A 21,545-nucleotide genomic window follows, 5' to 3' on the forward strand; every position below is an offset into this window, starting at 1 on the left:
CCAAACCTAAAAAGCCTCAGTACCCCTCTCAGAAAATTTAAAATATCCAAAGTTAATTGCACACTCTAAACTGACAGTAGATGTGAGTGAATAGTTGTTTGCCTCTGGATTTGTCAATTAGTTAGTGAGTATTTGATAACCCAGGAAAACTCTTCAATGTGTTGAACCAATGGCCATGGTTTTACATACTATACAATTAAAAGCACCATTAGAATTGCAAGGTATTACAGGAAGTTTACTGAAAGCCATCAAGAGAACAGTACAAATCCAATACAGCTTTTATTGCACAACTAGCTTTTATCTTGCTGGAATTATTTATTGCATCCAATGTGTTTCTAATGCAACTTGTAGTAAAACATAAAATTCTGGCTGCAGTAGTTTTGGTTCAGCTGCCAAAGTAATGATTTGTTCCACTGTCTGTATCTTTTTTTTTTTTTTGTGGATGCCAAGAAAATTTACATGTATTTATTTCCTTTATTTCCCTGTCTGGATGAAAAAAGCCTCTGAATAAACATTCAAACGATCAAACCATCCATCCAGTCCAACCATCAAACTGTCCTCTGAAACCAGACCAATAAAAGTCTTTTTGACTGGGTGACAGTTTGTTAAAGCAGATCGAAGGAGGGGAAAAACATGAGCCCATTAAATAAAGAACTGGGTTTACAATTAAATGAATAAATGTGCACAGAAATAACATTTTATCACAGGGATTTACTGAGTTTTTTATGTAGCTGTGGTCAGGGAGGAGCCTCCGGTTACAATCTGACTCATCAGTCTATTCCGTTGCAGTGCATTATCTCATGTAAGCAGAAGTACAGAAAATACTAAGTCTCTCTTGTCTCTTGGAGTTTATTTTGTTAATGAAGCTTCAACAACATACTTTATGTTTATCATTGCTATTGCATAACCCATATTTGCATGACGCATGTTCATAAATGGGCGCAACAGAGGGTATGAAACAATTCAAAGTTCAAACTCACAACTCCGTGGCTAATGTGTGACTTGGAGCAAGACTGGCAGCTACAGTATAGCATGGATCTGTTCATCCTTTCTCTGTGAATAATTGTGTGTGCGTGTGTGTGTGTGTACCAGCAGGTATTTATAGGTCTACATGTATGTGTCCTCATGCATGTATGAATCCATATCTCTGTCACTATTTTATCTCCAAGCTATACCGTGTGCATTTCTATGTATGTGTTCTATATTTTTACCGGGTGTCCTTTAGCTGCACTGTGGTTTTTTTTCAACCCTCACTTTCGGCATAATGAGTCTAATAGGATCATACATGACTGAGTGCATGCAAAATGCCCTCGTGCAACCGCTGTCGGTGTGCGTTGTCTCATCGTGCAGCCGTAACTCTGACTGACAGGCCTGCATGCATCTAATGTAGTGCAGTCATGGATGGAGGTCCCTTGAAAGGGAAAGACACAGAGACAGTGCACCCGCTATGTCGTCATGTGAATGTATCTACATGAATTTATGTACATGCTCTGTTTTCAAAACTCCTTTTTTTTTTCATTTAATTATTATTTTTTTTGGTTTGATTGTGGACACGGCCCTGCGATTGACTGGCAAACCTTCCAGGGTGTACCACGCCTATCGTCCTATGTCAGCTGAGATTGGTCCAGCACCCATTGTGATCGTCCTGTGGAGGATAAAGCAGTAGAAGATGGATGGATGGTTGTGTACGCTAAATTTTAGGGGGCCTGGATCTCTCATTTAGAAGATGGTTGATACATAGCCAGATACATTGGCAACAGTAGGATTCAGGGAAGAAGATAGGATACGATTCAGTAAGACTTGATAAGATTCCCTGTAGTACAATTCTTTGTTTGACGTTATTAATCAGCCAAATCTTTCTTGAGGCATTTTGGTGCCCTGGTAAAGGCTCTCGGCAATAAACTGGGGTAGTTGCATGTGCAAGTTCTTTGTCATCCAGGTCATAGTCATCTTCAGTCGTTATCTATAAGCAAATGGACTTGCTTGAGTTAAGTTTTAAAACATTCTTCTTATCCAAGAGGGATCTTCAGTTCAGGTTTTTCTAGTTGAACTTGTGTTATATTCTGTTAAGCAGCCACAGATACTGTGTGTGATCAGTAGGAAACCAGACCACATTGACTAGTACTTGGGAAACAAAGAAATGGACAGAGTGTTTCAGTTACTTTGTTGAGGCCAAGCAGAAAGTGAGTTTTTACTGAATAGAACTCTTAGAATGGAAGTCCATGTGAAAATGAGCTTCGACTTCCAAACTCGATTTTTAACGTCAGTGAACATTATCTAAAGTAGTTAAGAAAGGTCTTCTTCAGGTCTTCTTCAATAGAATATTCTGTCAATTTTGGAAATGATGTTCCCATCTAGAGGAAAATAGATGATAAAGCACCGCACGTATGAGTGCAATCCAGTTTGATTGACAGCTGGTATCCTCCAATCGGAGCCTGGTTGCAGGTGACATCTCTGAACTTCTAACCAGTGGTGCAAAACAAAAATGGATGATTGGATTCCTTTGGGTGAAGGCATGACTAGTTTCCTTTTTAAAAAAGAGGAAATCCTGCAGTTTTTGTAGCTTTGTGACAATGAAACTACATAAATAGTCTACTGAGAGATTCCACAGTGTCAGACTTTGACGTCTGCAGTTTTCCACCCATTTAGCTGTCAAGGCACAGGGAGATGTGTTATTAATGTCTTTCAGTGAGTACAATTTCATTTTTGCATGATTGTTCAAATTGTACACAGTCTAGGGAATCGAATGCTAATGTCCATGAGTGATTCACTTTGAAAGGCAAAGCATTTGGGTCATTTGCAGTTGGGCGGTTTTGCCTCCTATCATTTCCCTTTTCCCAGATGAGCGATTGCTGCCCTTCACCACCAGAAATTCAGCCAGCTTGTTCTTTATGAGTGTAATCATTATTGAGCATTAACATACAATACTGTACTCATGTCTGATTTAGAACATTTTACACTTTCACCACGCTCAATATATTCAGGAAACCTCTAACATAGGTGGGCAGCATTGGAACTAAAATCTGTTTCTATTTGTTTGGTTTATTTATGCCAAACAACCTGAGGCAGATGCTGAGGCATTCCATTTTAAAACAATGACATGACATTAGGAAAAAAAAATGCATTGTGTAAGTCCAACTTAAACCAGACTTTTAGCATACATGAAATTGAAATTGTACTAAATCAAATTCCTCAAATCAAATGTCGGACTAACACACCCAGACAATGCGATTGGAAATTAGGTTACAACTGCTTGAATACATTCAGACTCAAGGTGGCCTAGGCACTCCGAAGATGCCCCACCATTCCCACCCCCAATTAACACCCCGAAATAATAGAAAAGGCCTGTACACAGAAAAGTAAAAGAAAAGCTACAAAAACATGGAGAAATTCTAGAGACCAATGCTCTATGCCCTGTCATTTGAAAGAATTGGATATTTTTAATAGGGATGCACCGACCTGCCAGTACCGATTTTAGCCCATTCCGATTTAAATTTTTAAACCACTTTACAGCATACATAAAGATATATATTTTTGCATCTTTTCTTTAATAGAACATTTTAAAGTATTTAGAAATACAAACGGACGAACGGTTTCCCGGTATATGACGGTATTTTTTTTTTCATGCATAATCAGGTGTCCACAGTAGTGTGCGTGTAGCCGCGTGCACATGTGTTGCTGATGCTGCGTGATGCGGGTGCATTTGACCGGCTTATTAAAATCGGAATATTTCTGACTGACCGGCCGGTTGCCGATTGGGGCCGATCACGTGAAAATAGGCCGATTCCGGTCACTGGCCGAGCAATTGGTGCATCCCTATTTTTTAAGTAAATGGATGATAAAATAGGAAGACTTGGAATGGTGCTCAACTAGCCACATGCTAGTTTTCTGATGATACCGTCCTCCTGTCTTTACTCAGTGGCTCTGAGTCTGAACATTGTTCTGCTCTGTCTGTATGTTTGTATGTTTGTATGTATGTGTATGTATGAACTGATGATTGTGTATGGGAAGCTACATATGAGTCGCCCTTCTGGGACCAATAAAGTTTTCTGAATCTGCTAAACCATAAACTGTCAAATACTAAGAAGTTAAAAGGGGTTGCCTCCCTGTGTTCCGGAGGCAGACATACGATCAATAAGTCAACTAAGGTTTATTAGTGTGGTCAAGCTATGGTTGTTGCTCATGTAGTTTAACTGTGTATGGAAATGTACTGAAGGTGTGTACAGACCTAACTTTTCATCTCCTAATACACCAGAAATTGTACATTGTCTAACCAATCGAGTACGATTATCATGTTGGCTGTCAGATTCTAACAATGGACTCATCACTGTAGAGAGCTGGCAAGAAACAGAGAGCCTTATGTGCAATTTAATTGCTAATTGTCTGAAGCAAAGAAACAATCTGTAACACGACAGATTGTTGCTGCTAGGCAGAGAGGTGTCTCATCTCACTAGTACTGAGCATGTTTTCTTTCTATAAAAAAACATCACACTGTCAAAATACAAAGAATGGCCCAATGTGTTTTGTGTGTAAATAGCAATGATTGATGAGATTTGCTGCAAACACAAACACAGATTTGTAACTGTGCCACTGTCAATTTGCTGAAAAGGGAGCATTAACTTGTTCAAAGTGTCTTGCCTTTGGGGAGGAATAATGACCATGTTCTGTGATCAAGGGTCAGACGACAGGCTTTAAAAAGGATGCAGTTAGTTCCATGACACTACCTCTCCCCTAAAATGAGCACTCTTTCCCCAGTGGGGTATAGAGGTTCAAGCACACATGATTATCCTGTTTATGCCACATTCTGCGGATACTATTGTGGTGATTCACTTGGAACAGTGCCCATGCTACACATATACTGCACACCATGCAGGCAAAAGATCAATGCATTGTGTTCAGGAGTAGAGCACTGCAACAATGTACCTGCTGTACAATACAGAGGTGATACAGTGTCTGCTAAGGCCTCATTGTTGGTTTTCAGAATCTGCAGAATATACTGTCCATCAATCGTGAAAGGGAATGTTATGTTTACCATTATAAGATACACCTGGCTTGACCAAGCTGTGCCCTCCAATCCTGGTTTGATGTTCATGCAAAGAAATAGAAAGGAATCCATGCCCGAGTCAGAGAAACAAGATAGCCATCGGTGCCTCCGGCCTGATTCTGGGTCTGACCTTGTCTCTGTCTGGATTCATCTACTACTGCCGGCAGAGGTCCCGGGTTAACCATTAGCTAGTTTGTACCACTTAAACCGGTTTCAAACCAGTTTCCATCAGTTGAAACCGCTTTATGTCTATCTTAAAGTCAGTCTAAACACTATTTACACTCGTTTACACGTATTGTAAGAACATTTTACACAATTTAAAACCAGTTTAGGACCAGTCCTAAGCCCGTTTACTCTGCTTTCATACGTGACTATTTATCAACCAAGTGTATACAAGCTAAACCAGTTTACGCTCGTTTACACCGAGCCATAATCCAGTTTACCCTCTCTTAAACGGGCTCACACTGGCTAACCCTAACCCTGATGTTCATGCAAAGGAATTAGCCAGGATGAAGTTAGTAGCATAGGTTATCTTGAACATCTGGATCTCTTAATTCTACTTTCGTGCAACAGGCCCCTGGAGTCTCAAGCTTCACAGATAGCTTCTACCAACACGCCACCAGACTCCCAAACTATACATTAAAAACTGCTCTTGCCCTCTTCTACTGACTGTTACTTGATATCCTCTTTCATCAGACATCTGTGGCTAACAGCTATGCCAACGGTTGGGAAATGAATGTGCATCATCACTTTGCACTGGGAATGATGCAGGAATTTGTCTTGCTGTTGAAAATCAAGCAAACAAAGAAGAAATGAACATGTTCAGCCGAGCCTTGCATCCCCACCATAGTGATTGGAGTGAATACTGATTAAATATTCTCCCACTGGTTAAAAACTCATTTATGAATAATTTTCAGTTCACTTGGAAATGTGTTGGTTTACTCCACTGTTTTGTCGCAACTCATTATCAGTGCAATATCTCACCAAAAGTGCTCCCAAATTGTCTCAGTTTAAAGTTTCAAATTTGAAGAATCTCTTGACTTTTTCTTTCATTTTTTCCCTGGGACCATTAGCTACTTGGCATGTGATCTTTGATCATCTCGACATCATCATCTTGATACTGCACAATATAAGCTCGGGAGAGGAGAACCGCTTTATTGTATTGTTGTTGTTGTAGTGCACGGTCAGGGACGGTGGTATAGTTATAGCCTTTGTTGTTGTGTGGATTCCTCTTGCATGAATGCTGCATAGACTGGCTGATTACAATTGGGGATGTTGCATCGCAGGACCCCTAAGCAAGTACATCGTTACCAATGATGAGGACAAGTTATTTCCCCATCCACTCAATTGCGAATGCAGATTGAACCCGACACTGGCTCGCTAATGATACAGCCTTCATTTACAACATCGCCCTTAATTAAAAAGTGAGCGGACCTCCAGCTTTGATCTGCTACCAGTTGACTTTGGCCATCCAGATGCTCTGGTGAGCAAAATGAGGTTGCAGCTGCCTTTGTGTTCCCTCAGTGACTCCCAGTGGCAACCTAACTAGACAGCTGAGAAACAGGGAGAAAGAGAGAGGGAGAGAGAGAACCAGAGAATGTGTGCTTACTTCGGGGTCCCCAACAGAGTCCAAATGAATATCTCAACACATTATTGATCTGGCTACTGTCACTACTATCCTTTATCTCAGCCCTCCTGCCTCTCTCTTCATCTTTGGTTCTCATGCTGTCAAATTCAAATTTGTCTCATTTTTTACTCTCTCTCTGTCTCTCTCTCCCTCTCTTATTATCTCTTGCTCATGTTGCCCCTGGGTATAATCAAATACTTGTCACAGAGATGGAGTGCATCAGGAACTAGCATACAGTGCAATGGTTGTGTATGTGAAAAGGTTTATTGTCCTTACAAAACTAGGAAAGAGTATAGTGCCTGACTAAGCCTGGATTTAGGTGGTTTTATACCTCATGGTGTCAATCATACACATTCTTTGCATAAATTGCCTGTTGCTACCATCACATCAAGTCAATGGTCAAACTACAAATTTCCAGCCAGAATGGATGTGTAGCTGCGAGATAAAGCTGCAAACACACTCTTGAGATACCGTAGACTTAAGCAGGTGGAGATATTATTAGTTGAGACTTTAGTTAAGTGGATACAATCTGCTTTTCCTGCACCTTAAGTCCAGGACACACCGCCCCATTTTCTTGTATACATTACTCATTTAGACATTTGCTCATTGGTTGTAGTCTATGAGATTTGTGTGCGAGTGCAACTTTTTCTCCGACACATGCCAACTGTGGCTTTGTCACAGTTGCCGTTGAATAACAATCAGCTCAACCAGACCAAATGTCAAACAACCACAATGTCTCCCACTGAAGCCTTGACTTTTGCAATTTCGGCATCTTGTTGATTAGAAATCAGAAAAGACTGTTTGGGAAGAATCAGGTGGGTGAACTTGAGAGCACAAAGGCCGTATATATTTGAATATAATTTGAACAATAGATGTCGTGCTTTATTAAAAAAGAACCTGAAACCAGTAAATGAGACCACTTCTCTTCTATCAACTGGAAGAAATTGGGTCATGAAAACTGATCGTGTAACTAAATGTTTGAAAGTTGTTCTAGAATCTGTTCTTCCGTTTTTCTAATGAAGCCAAGTGCATCTATTATTTTACATCACCAGTCATTGGTCTCTTTCCAAACAAGGTTTGAAACCTCTGAGTGATACCAAAAGTTTTTTGGATCCGAAGAACACAACATTTACATGCATCTTGGATGATCTGATTAGAACACACACACAGCTCCAAATACGTCACTTCACACCTGGAAGTAGAATTAATGCGTCTCATGTGACCACTTGTGATCGAATCTCACTTCCCCACTCTATATGCAAATACACTGCTCCCTCATCGCTGTTTGCAAAAGACCAAATGTGTTGTTGTCTTTAGTCAGTCTTAAAGCTGACAGCAGACTCTAATGTTAATGTGTTACCGCGTAAAAGACTGACTGAATCAATATACTCAGCTCAATAATGAAATTAGATTTTACATATTTTAAACAATAAAATAGAAACATGGAGCAGTAAATGTTGAAAGTGTGGCCTCGAATAGCAGGTCAGAGGATTTTCTTTGCTGGCCCATTATAGAGTTTTTCTGTCAGGACTGTTGGAGCCAAATACAGTTACTCCTTATTAAGAAATTGGAATTCACCCTATTTCACACTACATTTCACATAAAGAACTTGAAATTGTTTGAAATTATTTTAATTTCTGGATTTTTTTCCAACCACGGCCCATCCCATTGTGTCCCGAATAGGCTTAGGTCAGGTATCCATACACTGCAGTGCTATTTTACAACTCATCTGAACCCAAGTCTGGCTGAGTTCAGAAGGAACTATATTGGGTTTTTGTCATCAGAGGTCTGTAAAACAAAGTGTTACAGTGCAGTATACAACACCAGCTTTGGATTCAAAATAGAGATACGATTTACATTCAAAAGACTGGCTCGTTTTTATAATTATTTACTTTTAAGAAGCCTGAGGACTGATGGGGTAAGATATCATTCAAACTTAAACATCCCACCAAAATAAAGAGTCAGTTAATAGATTTGGTTAGTTCTTAGCACTTTCTGGCTCGGACTTTGTACACATACAGTATAAACAAAAGTACTGGTATGGTCCAAAATGTTGGCTTTATAAATCCAAAAATGGTAAACTTCAAATATGACTGACCATCATGCTGACCATGTTTCTAAAACTCCTACTTTTACAATATCTGAACATGGTAACTATAGTATGATTAGAGTTTAAGGAATTGGACCTGGAGGGACTGGGGAAAGGCAATCCATCCATCATCATAATTATTGTTCCACACTGATGTTATTACATGTCCGTGTTATAAACCGTGTTTTTTGATGTCTCAAACCATCAAAATCTCATTCCTGGATAATATCTAATTTCCTCACTGTTACCTGAGGCTGTTACATTCTCGCCAATGAAGCCGTTGCATTTGTCTGACAAAGTGTTGCAGTCTGTCAGATCACCAAGTAATTGTCTGAATGAAAAACCTGTGGCTAAAATGTTATGGTGTTTGTTTTCACAAGCAAATAATGCTCATGATTTTGAGATGTTCAACATCTGTTGACAAATATAATGCACCTTTGGCCATGTAATATAAGATAGTAATTTGTGTGTGCAAATGTTTCATTCCTTTAAGAGGACATTTGTTTTGAGAAAAATAGAAACGGTTAACCTGGCTCTCTTTGACTAAGCCTCTTTTACACAGGGAATAATAGACTTAATGCAATTTTTCGGAAAGCGATGACTATGTAAACCAGTGGATCTCCATAGACTAGGAACCTTTGAAGTAGATCTTGATTTACTTGTCGTGTTTGTGATAACGCTGTATATGTGTGGACCACAACCATGGGAGAGTGGCCAAAGGACAGTACCTAGTAACTGTTGGTGTAAGTTTCTATTTTGCAAAACCACACTATTGGCTGTTCAAGCAACTATCACCTGTTGTTTCTTTGCATGTGATGTGTACATGTACAGGTAACACGTAACATTAATATGAATAGAACTTTGGGCTTGTATGTTGTATGACTTTGACATGTCTACCAGTCTTCTGATCAATGCATCCTGGAATTAGGTGTGGAAAAGCTAGAAATGGGCATATACAGTATAAATAAATACATTAAACCATTGGCTACCACAAAACTCTGCAGGTCATCACTTGCTAACTTATGGCTTATGGTTTCCCTGAGCTTTAAGAACATGAGTAGTTGCTCAGTTTGTGAAAGGTGTAACACAACAAAATCAGGAAAAACAGACTCTCCCTTAATACTGTATATTATCCTCATTGAGTCCAGATGGTCTGCTTCAAATATTCCTTTGAGGCTTTTCTTAAAGGTTGTTACGATGCAGGGTTTTCTTTTTCGACTTTGCATTTTTAGCTATTTCCTTGAACGTTTGTGGTGATATGTTTAACAGCAGCGTTGTCATTTGGTCGCACTGCAGCACATTTGCCAGCAGTGATGGTTAACTGCAAATGCTCACAGGTGGGACTGACAATTTCAGATGTTCACTTCTTCATCTTATTTAACAGCATGACTGGCTGTCAAACTTCACCCTCCTCCTCCTCCTCCTCCTCCTCCTCCTCCTCCTTTTCTTCATCCACCCTGCAGCAGTTTTAAACTCCACAGTTTTACAGTGAGGGAATCCAATTACACCCAACACCTGGAAGGACAGGGAGAAAGACAAAAAGATAGACAGAGGAAAGAAAAAGAGGGGGAGAAAAATCAATGACAATCCAACTGAGGTGGAACTAAGCTTGACGTTGCACCACCTTTCTCTGGTTTAGACTTTTCCCCCCCAGTGATTAAAGTGTGACTGTAGGACAGTTTGTATTTCACATGATCACAACTTTAACTTTTTAAGGATCTTTAGTTTGTGTTAAAACCCTGATCTGTCCTGTCCAGTCTCTTTCTCACTCATTAATTCTTTCAACTCACTGCTTTCATCTCATATAGTTCACTATTTAGCTGCCTATATAGGTAGGGGTCACATGGTGGAGCAATGAGTAGCATTGTTGCCTCACAGCAAGAAGATCGCTGGTCCGAAAGCCAGTTCAATTTCATTTTCTACTCAAAATTCGACGGTCAAAATTCCAGCAGAACAGAATTACTGATTTTCCTACCAAGTACCACCAGAGGAATTGCACGTACCACTGAGGGGTTCCCGCACCACAGTTTGAGAACCATGGCAGTCAACAATAAGCGAGTGAGTGTATAGGTCGTTAGGTTTTATCTTCTGTCACTTTTTTCTTCATATCCAGCAGAGCACACAACATGGCACAGCTTCTCCTTCTCACAGTACAGTTTTCTTACAACAATTAAATTGAATTATCCTTTAAGATTCTTTCGTCACTTTACATCACGTTACAATGTTGGCATGTACTTTCTGTGGCGTGCATCCACATACTGTCTTGTGTTTTCCATCTATTTTGGACTTGTGAACACACTTGAAGTGTTTGGCAGGGTATCTGTTGGTATCTCTTTTGGAGATTCTGTACTGAGCCCATTGTATTGTTTGGTTTCACAGATTTTGAGAAACATTTGGCATGAATTTGCCTACATAAATGTAAGGCTCGGAAAAACAAAAGCTCCATTTGTGCCTTAAAAAAGAAGCCTGTTATGTGCGCTCCAACATTAATATACAGTATTTATTGAAGGTGTGCCTCTTAATTTGTTCCCTGACAAGACGTGACATCATCATCTTCTTCATCGTACAAACTCACATAGATGTCAGAGTCCAGTTGGATCTGCGCTGTGAATGTCAGTATATTTTGGCCACTGTGGCTTTCACAGATGCCAGAAATATCACAGCTGTTTTGCCACTCTGGAAAAGATGGACTTGCTGTGCAATGTCGAGCTTGCACTTTACTTTTTTGACTGATGCTGCCCTCAAAAGTTCAAGCCTCGGTGAGCTCAATTTCTGACATTTATCGGCATAACGTTTGCCGGACCAAACAAGAACACGAAGGTGACCAAGAGTTAATTTAATATCCTCCAAACAGTTCAGGGGTAAACAGCCTAAGAAGGGTTTGATACGCTGCCAACAGTGTGTAGTGAGGGCTGTGATGATGACTGCCCTCTTTACAGGCCTGTTTCTCTGTTTTGTCGATAGTGCTTCTGAGATCTGATCCACTGAACAGTTTAAGCGTCGCTACTGATGCTGTTACAAAGAAACTGAAGTCTGAAATAATGGCCACACAGACTTCTCTGTGCCGACATCCTCTCACAGACTCCTCTCCACCCTACTGAATCTAATCTCAACAATAAACAGGTAAAAGCAAATGCACTTCTCGATCGTAAATGTGTTCTTCAGGCTCTTTTTAAACAAACAAACTGTAAAAAGTGTGCTTGATAAGTAGAGGAAGGACATCTTAGTAGAGGAGACAACAAGAGGAGGTTATTTATGAAAGAGTGCTTCTTGTGTTAACTTGATGTGCAGTTTTGTTAGAAGGCAACAATAATATTTACCCTGTAAGCTTTGGGTGGACTGTTTCACCTTGTATAGTTACAAATGGTTCTTTGTTGAATAAGTAGGTTTTCAACCATCCATCAGCTATAGCTCCTTATAGAAATGTGAAGGTCATGGAGAGAGTAGGAGTTGAGTGGGAGGTAAGGATCCATTGTCACATATAGGGTAAAGGGGCTGCTGGGGCCAATCCTGACTGCGACAAAGGCGGGGTACACCCTGGACAAGTCATCAGTCCATCACAGGGCCAACATATAGAGATTAGAGTTTAGATTCTCTGCCCGGACCCGACCGGGCCAATATTTCCCGCCACTACCCTCGGGCCGGGCCGGGTCGGGCCCTTGATCAAGCATTTGTGTTTTTTCTCCCTCGTCGTGTACGCGTGGTATGTTATAGCATGTCGTATTGTGTGAAGGTGTAAAAACCTGCGACCATGAACGCATCATTTAAAAACCAGGACATGTATTGTCATTAGCACCATATGCGTTCATGGAAGCGAGCTCAGCGGCTCTGTTATTGTTGTAAATTAGACTGTGGCAGCAGGTACAAGCTCCAGCTGTCGGGAGGACGTGGATGTTCGTGTACGGCTCACATATTAAAAAAATGACTGATAATTTTTGATAATTTGTCGGGCCAGGCCGGGCTCTGACACAACGTGCACAGGGTCGGGTCAGGTCGGGCTTGATTTTTTTGGGCCCGATCTAAGCTCTGATAGAGATGAACTATTCACTCACAACGACGAGCTATTTAGAGAGTTCAAATAACCAATGTTGGACATGTGGGAGGACCTTATTATACTAAGTTGGATCGCAGCCTTCGATTCAATAGATTTCGTCATTGCACTTTCTGAATAGGTCACACTTGAAGATGTACCCACGTTTATTTTTATCCTTGTTGCACGTTGGTTAGTAAGTATCGTACAAAAGGAGACATTGGAGAAATGACAAAAGAGTGAATTTGAAAATACTACATTCTACTCTGCTCATAATAAATGTTATTATGAACAGAGTAGAGTCTTTGGAAGGAAGAGCACCATGTAAGTGGTCCTAAATAGTTGGTGCTTTGAGCATGAAGGACACTTATAACAGAAGGTTAGACAGGATAGGGCACTTGGTTGGAGATTTCAGAATTAGAATGGTGTTTGTTTGTTTGTTTTTACCACCAAACAATGATGTCCTGCTTGGTCTATTCACCATTTGCTATATGTGAAGATTTCCTTTTAGCAAGTGAATTATATATGAAGTAAAAATCCATTCACCCGACCATCCCTTTTCACTTATCCGAGGTCACGGTGTGGTAGTAGCAGACTAAGCAGGGTGTTCCAGACATCTTTTTTACCCAGCAAACCTTTCTAGCCCCTCCTGGGGGATACAATGATGGCTTATGTAACCCCTGCAGTGAGACCTGGGTGTGTCCTGAGGTCTCATTCCAGCTAGACATGGCTGGTAAATGTCCTGATAAGATACCTGAAACCACCTCAATGCTTTCTCTTCGACATAAGGGTACAGGAACAGCTTAACAGAGAATTATCTCCAGATGTATGAACTCTTTATCAACTATCTCTATGGAAACTCATTTTGACCTTCTGTAATCCATGATCTTTTGTCTCTTTTGGACATTACCCGCAGCTCATGACCACAGAACAAAAAATGCAATCCACAATTCTGAACTGGTTAAGGATTTAAGGGTAACTCCACTGTGATAAAGTTCACAGGCTGGATGTGCCCTCAGATTTATGTCTCACCTGCTCATTAGTATAAACCTTTTACTTTTAGTTTCCTCTGGTCACGCTTTTGCTGTTAAAACAATGCGTTAGGTGCCATGCTACAAAGAAAGAGATTTAATTTTTTTTTTAGTTCTTTTTCATTCTTATTAAAAATGCATCAGAGCAAAACATGATAGTATTTTCCTTGTCAAATTAGGATGATTAAAATTAGAAAAGAGGAAGAAGAAGGAGTGCTTAGATCAAGGTGCAGAGCAGGTTTGTGCTATGAGAGAAGCAATGGGCGCATTAGCAGGTACAAAGGGATGGAAGTACAAAGTGAGTGGTGCTCAGGTATCTTTGATCCTTGCCACCATTTGCTTTGTTCTAGCACCTTTCATCCCAAATTCTGTGAAGTATTTAACACAGTTCTTGATTTGGCCTGATGCTTTTCACCCCGTGTTTGTGGTTTAAAGACCACATTATACTTCTCCGACTGCGTAATGCGTTATCTGACTGACACGCGCTGCAATTTCCCGCCCGATCAGTAGGTGTCGCTGCGCAAGGTTGTTGTACAGTGAGCAATGGCGTCCGAGAGAGAAAGACTGTTGTTGTGGAAACAGTTGCCGTTTCTCACTTTTCTTTGTCACGGAACGCAGTTTTAAGATAATTTGAGGCGAGAAATTGGCCATTTAGAGTCTAAACATGTGGTTTGTGTATTAAGATATGACATATTTATAGTTTGGCAGCGGCGTTATCGGTGGGGATCAGCACCGCGTCTGTGGACGCTCGGTGCGCACTGTGAGCCGGCACAGAGCAGCTTCGCTCGGCCTGTCCTGAGGACCAATCGCAGCTCTTGCCGTCTCCGTTGTCCCTTGACGGAGTGACGAACACTTAAAAAATATTTTGTGCAGTCGGAGACGACGCAGAGGCTCTTCGAAAGGCTCAGTGTTGACGCAGAGGACTCTGCGTAACCTACGCAGAGCACTTTACGCAGGAGTATAAATTGGGCTTTATGACACTGTACCATACTGTGTGTCTGTGTATGCTTGCATGCATGCGTTAGTGGGATAAATTGTACAGAAGGTGAAAAAAAAAGCTTTAGAACAAACCATCTGAGTAATTTGTAATGATTAATTTTGAGTAAAAGAACAATCTCGAAAACCCCGTGGGCTACATCTGCGTCTGGTGAAAAACTAGCCTCTGGCAGCAACACTTTAATATTTTGAGGCGTCCGTCACAGACAGCTGATATCCAGATAAGACATCTCCATTCCTTGTATGAGGTTTATAGTCTAACAAGCAAAATGAAATGGAAAAATTGGGTTTCAGTTCAGAACCAACATCTGCACGTGTAGTTTTCCCACAGCTACCAGGTTTTTGGAAGTCTTCCATTGGGTTTGCGCGGCAAAGACTCTGGAGGGTTGCAGGTTGATTTTCTACAATTAAATTTGAATCATAATGTTCACAAAGATAGCCCTCTTGATTTCCTTCACCCCACTTAACACAGGTGGTGGTTTTGAGCAGCATCTGTTGCAGTAGGTCAAATTTCCATCATGACGTGTGTTTTGGGCTAATGAAGAGTCCAGAGTTTATAATAGTGATATTTTTAGGGCAAAAGGTGCCTGGAGAACTGATCCTTTCTTAAGTGCAGAATAACATTTACATTTCTTCCCTCGGCCCCCAAGACATTTAACCATCACAATGACCCCAAAGCTGTTCCATTAGGGTAAAAATCCTCCATAGTTCTTGGTTTGACCCCACAGACACATGCATAAATGCAGAATATTCAGCTATTCAGCTGACCACAGTCGCCTCTGCACATCTCCCAAGTTCAAACAGCGCTTGAAAGACGTGGCTTTGTGAGGCTGCACCACAGACACAACCTGTCTTTGGTTTTAATTATTCTCTCAATGTAAGAGGGGCTGAAGCTTCTTATTCTGAGACGCTGCACATATTTAGCATGGCATCCACAACGGGGGCATATTTTTCAAACAGATGTTACCCTCAATAAATCGCAAATTTATTCAGATGCAGAAACAAAAATGGCTCCATAAAACTTTCTCCTTGCAGCTTCGTTGCACCTGTAAATATGTAAATTATCAAATCAAAATTGAATTCTCCATATGGTGCTATTGTTTCAGTTTTCCCCCACATTTTTCCAGCCTGATGAATCAAATCATTTCTGTATAAAAACATAAAATATTACTCCAGGATTGGCGTAGCCAATGATTTGTTAAGCTGCTGGTTCCAATATCTTCTTAGCTAACTTTTGGCTAACATCGTCTGTGTTGCTGCTGTGTTCTGCCATAAGCATTTAGCGCCCTCGTCTACATCACTTATACGTTTACTCATAATTACGTTTTGTAAGTAACCATTTATTCACTGACAAATAATCTAACCATATGAGTACCTCAATGTGGAGTTCTAGCTCCAGATTAGATCAAATCAAGCTAGAGGTTAGCATGCGAGTGATGGAAACATGGCAGAGAAAGTGCAGCCAGAATTCACAGCTAAATACTTGCAATGCTTTAGGGGCGGAGCTTTGATAAAAGTAAAAGACTAGTAGCTCTCACTAAGTTTTATAGACGCTATAGACCCTAGCTTTAACATGCTAATTGCTAAATCGCTAAGTCTCTATAATGTCACATCTCTTCAGAAGCCAATCAGAAAAATGTAATGTGGGTCATCTTTCCTATTCTATTCTCGACTTAAAGGTACAATATGTAGTATTTATGGGTTTATATAACCCAAAATCCACTTTTTTATACATATTATGTGCTCCTGCATTGTCTAGTCGCTGTATAATAGTTTTTGTTTCATTTTCGTAGTGTTTCAAAAAGTCATGTTAAATAACATGACCGCGGACCGCGGTTGCATAGCCACTGTTAGCAGTGAGACGCCATGTTTCTACCGGAGCCTGTAAGGACAAACGCGAGAGAACAAAACAAGCGTCTCTTTACTTGTAGTGGAAGACCCGCCTCCACTCTCTCCACTTCGTCTGCTATGGCCGCGGTAGCTCGCCCTCTCCCTCACCTCACGAACCTCATCAGCTGACACGGAGAAAGACGACGAGGACGACATTTGACCAGCTGCGGGTACCGTAGCGCTTAGGGAAGGGAGGGGGTGAGCAGAGCAGAAGTCTTTGTTGTACATTTCAGCCTCTCCTCTAGATGGCACTATAAACTACTTATTTCCCCTTTAAATGCAGTTTTAAAAATAATTTTTGCAACATAGTTTTTCATTATAAGCCAGGACTCATTAAATACCTATGTACAACAAATATATCAATAGATTATTATCTGTGCATAGAAGTCATGGCATTTTTCTCTATTATTATAGAAAAAAGAACAAATTAGAATTCTAAATTAGAAATTAGAAATTAGAAAAGTGATTTTTTTATTTTTTTTATTTAAATGTGTTTGATGTTTGTTATCATTGTGGTACCACAATAATGAAATCTCTTCTTCACATCAGACCACAGGTTTCCTGTCGGAGGCCCAGTTTTCTGTGGAGTCGCCAGAAACTCTGGACCCGCTTTTCAAATTCCATGAAACGATCACTAAGGTAGGACAACCATGATTTTTTTTTCCCCTTAAGTATCTACAGCGAAAAGGCTTGAGACATGATGGAGAAGACCTCTGACATCAAACATGCAAAACATGGTGCAATATGACACAAATCCTACCCCTTCCTCACAGAAGCCAATCATCCGCTATCTAAATATGTGCTCGCTTACAACTTTATTATGCACACCTATTCAACTGCTTGATATTGTAAATATCCAATCAGCCAATCACTTGGCAGCAATTAAATGCATGTGGATTGGGTAAAAGTGACCTGTTGAATTTCAAACCAAGCATCAGAATGGCAAATAAATGTGATTTAACCCTTAGAACACAGAGCATTTAGGCTGTTTTGATAAGAATGTGCAATGTATATGTGCAATATGGGGTGTTGTATATCCCTTGTTTCAGCCTTCCTAGGCAATCTGATGAAATTATACTTTCTTTTGTTTGTTTTTTGTTAAATTTCACCAACTATATAAACTCGCCTGAGCAAAAAATACTCGATTTAAAAAAAAAGAAAAAATCACATAGAATTTCTGAAATTTGGAAACATTTCAAAGTTCGCTTGGTTCATTTTCTTGATAAAAATGTATAACACAACTTTGACTCATGTGACCTATAAACACACACCCATGTCCATATAAGGAGTTGTGTGTTATTCCCACGGCGACTTACCAATGGTGCACCTGCAGCACAGATTGGTGCCGTATGAGCATTAAGGGATAAGTGACTTTGAACAGGGTTTGGTTGTTGGCATATTGTTGGAGTATTTCCGAAACTAAAGTTCTCTTGGCAGAAATGCCTTTTGAGATGCCATAGGTACAGTAACTGGAGAAATGGATCGTTACTGAATGCACGACACTTGAGCCTTGAGGCAGCTTGAGAGCACCACTAATCGACAAAGCCAGAGTTGAAAGTACAAGAAGAATAGTAGAAGAATTTCAGCTAGGGAAAAAATCCTCTAAAAGTTGTCATTGTGCTATGATGAGCGAGGAAGAAAAACTGCAGCGCTTTTTTGTATGGTTTGTCGTCACCTCACTGTGGGACACCATTCCAGGTCAGAATCATTTGTGGTACTTCAGACCTGCCTAATATCAGGTTTCTGGAGATTACAGTACAAACCCACAATCACTGTGGCTGGAGGAAAGTTTTCATCTTTTCATACAGCAGCAGTCAGCCAAATAGGGCTCACTCCCTCTTGAAAACCTTAAATGTTGGACTCTTTTGTTTTTGAAAAGTCTGCACAGGGTGAAGCACTGCTGGTCTCCTATTGAGGTTGCTAGGAAACAGTAGGAAACTTTGAGTCGCTCAGCTGATGTCATCGTCCATTTGAAGTGCAGCAATCAGAGGCCAATGATATTAGACGATATTCTGTTTAGATGAAACAGACCGAGCGGGGAGTGTCAATATAAGGGCTTCACTCGCAGTTCCCAGTGTGACCGATCTGATGGAGAGAAGACAAAGAAATGCTCAGTCTCTCTTTTGTCAGAGCTTAAAAGAAAGATGGAAATACAAACTATGCCACTTGTGTCGCAACATGTGACCACAATAGTTATATTTTAAACCTAATGCTGGCTACTGGAGTTCACTAAGCCTTTCAAATTATTGTTTTACTTGTGAGTGTCACAGAGTTTATAAAATAGAAAACTATGTATGTTAAGATGATCAAATAATCTATATAAAGATACTCAATAACTATATATGTAAAGATCATTAAGTGAACACGGACTGTAAGTGCTGCAGTGTAGCCAACATGGCACCTGTTTAGGATAGGAATTTCCCATCGTTTTGCACTCTGTTTTTCGAGTAGGCGTACGCGTACATTCAGGAACACAGCGATTGTCATTGCCTTAAGAGTAACAACTCCGTCTTTCTTCGGCACTGACGTGTCTGCTAGCGTACGATAAAACACCCACTGCTTACGTCAGCTGCTGCCAAATTAGGATTCCTATCTCCGCTAATAGATTGGACCTTTAAACTAACCCTCACAGTCACGAGGAACACTCTCGCTGCCTATAAATGCCACCGCTCAGGCACTGCTGCTGCCACTGTAGGATATCTGTCACAGTTTACAAATTACATAACGCACAGTGACATTTTCATTATCTTTTTATGGAGAGAGCCAGCTCTAAATGAAGACACTTTGCTGTGGTGTATCCTTACGCTGGCACCTCGCATGTGTGGAAGAACACTTAGTGTACAAGTAGAGGAGTGTATACTGCCAAAAAAACACACACCGCAGACTGAGACTATAGATAAACATAGTGCGGAGTTTCAACCACTCAAAGCCGCCTTCATATAAACAAAGAGAAGTGGTGTGGAGGAGGTAACAGACATGGTAATTTGAAAGAAAAGTACAGAGTCTGACTGTGCTGCAACTGCTGCTGCCGTCTGTACGGTATCTTTGATGTATCTCTGTGCGAGAATGTGGCTGCACTTAATTATTTACGTGTCAGGGACAAAACCCTCTTGGGATTACTTACAGACAGATTGAGATGCAGTCTGGAAAGGGTGTAGTCACCTCTCACTTTCAAGAGGTGTGACCGAATGTTTCTGTACCCAATTGGATAGACCTACAACCATTCAGACCAATGATCTGGATGACGTGATGGAAAAAAAACTGTGTTTTTTGTAGTTTTCTACAACGATGGCTATCTAGTAATGGCGTCTAAGGGTGCGCACCTTTGTTCGGTTTGTTTGTGTTGGTGTGAATGTAATCTCTGTACTTTGGTGCGCACCAAATGGTCTCGGACTGCTTTATCTGCCTTACTTTGGTGCAGTTCCCCTCGTGTGAAAGCAACCAAGGCAAATGGGACGAAACCGTCTTTTAATGCATTATGGGTATGAGATGAGATACGGGATTACCCTGAATTGCCACGTCAGCGTCACGGTTCTTCGCCGTCTTCTGCCCAGCGTCAATCCCAGTGATCAGCTCCATTGACCACGTTGGTCACGCGCCCGGTGGAAATCGGGCCCGTACCCAGGTCTGTTTGCTACATTGTAACATTTTTTTCTGACTGGTGCAGACCAAAGCAATCGAACTATAGGTTCGAAAGCGCCCTTAGTCCCTAAAAATGGAGAATCGGCCAAATCGAAAGGCAGCTGCTCTCTGATGACCACCATGTTGGATGAAATCTAAAGCTGCCATCAGAGTTTTATCCCAAAGATACTTACAAATGCAACAGTGAGAATACCTGATCAGCATCTGTTTTGTATGCTTCTACGTTTTTAATTCCCGTCATTTGAAAAAAGCTGGTCCGATCTTTACTTACGGTGTGGCCCCTCACTTAGTCGGGACGGACATTTCCTCTTCCTCGCTTCCTCCAACAACAGTTTTCTTTGCTTCTTTTTCACCAGATAAAATAACACTTTACTTGGCAAGGGTTGTGTGTGTAATGCTGTGGAGCAATGTGTGTTTCTCAGACCTGAGACTTTGTGAGACCTCCTGATTCTGAGGATTCTGTGTTGGTGGCCCTGATCTTGGAAGGCTGGTTGTCAGCTAACAGAGAGTAGTCGGGGTGGAGACAGCCCCCAATCTCCCCACAGCAAGTCATTTAACCATCATAATGACTCCAAATCTGTTAAATTAGGGTCAAAATGTCATTAAATTAAATGTCGTAATACCGGTCTGAAAAGTCAGGATTAGATATTTTCAGGTTTCAGATTGAGAATGTTGTTTGGTTGTGTGGGAACGTAACATTCAGGAGACAATGTTGACAAAACAGGGGCAGGAGTCGGAAGTTACAACACCAGTGTGGGTAGTTTTGTCTGTGCAGAACCTCGACTCATACTCCCACTCCCAAAAAATATTAAATATATAACTGCATAAGACAGATACGTCACTTTTATCACACCGCATATAGATGCTTGTGTGTGTGTGTGTGTGTGTGTGTGTGTGTGTGTGTGTGTGTGTGTGTGTGTGTGTGTGTGTGTGTGTGTGTGTGTGTGTGTGTGTGTGTGTGTGTGTGTGTGTGTGTGTGTGTGAGACGTGATGGACAGAGGAGAAATAGGGTTGTTGTTGTTTAGCTTTAATCATCACATCCTTGGAGATTGGGCAAAGTGCCAGATGTTATTTGTGCAGGTTGTAAAAAAGGAGCGATGAGTGGGTGGGCAAAATGACAGTTACAAACACACACTCACACAGGTTTGTGCAGCTATTCTTGTTAGGACACTGCACTGACTTCCATTTATTTAGAG

General features: G+C 40.8%; 1 protein-coding gene across 1 annotated transcript in view; it reads left to right on the forward strand.

Annotated features, from left to right (window-relative positions):
• The window catches only part of naaladl2 (N-acetylated alpha-linked acidic dipeptidase like 2), a gene marked incomplete at both ends in the record, with an annotated part of 253,223 nt that overhangs the window by 160,661 nt on the left and 71,017 nt on the right, over positions 1-21,545 (forward strand). The window contains one exon of the mRNA XM_083888090.1: positions 17,257-17,346. Within this exon, the coding sequence (XP_083744216.1) occupies positions 17,257-17,346 (90 nt within the window). The remainder of the gene's footprint in view (positions 1-17,256; positions 17,347-21,545) is intronic.

This window comes from Microchirus variegatus, assembly GCF_963457635.1.
Source record: "Microchirus variegatus genome assembly, chromosome: 4".
Lineage (NCBI taxonomy): Eukaryota > Metazoa > Chordata > Actinopteri > Pleuronectiformes > Soleidae > Microchirus > Microchirus variegatus.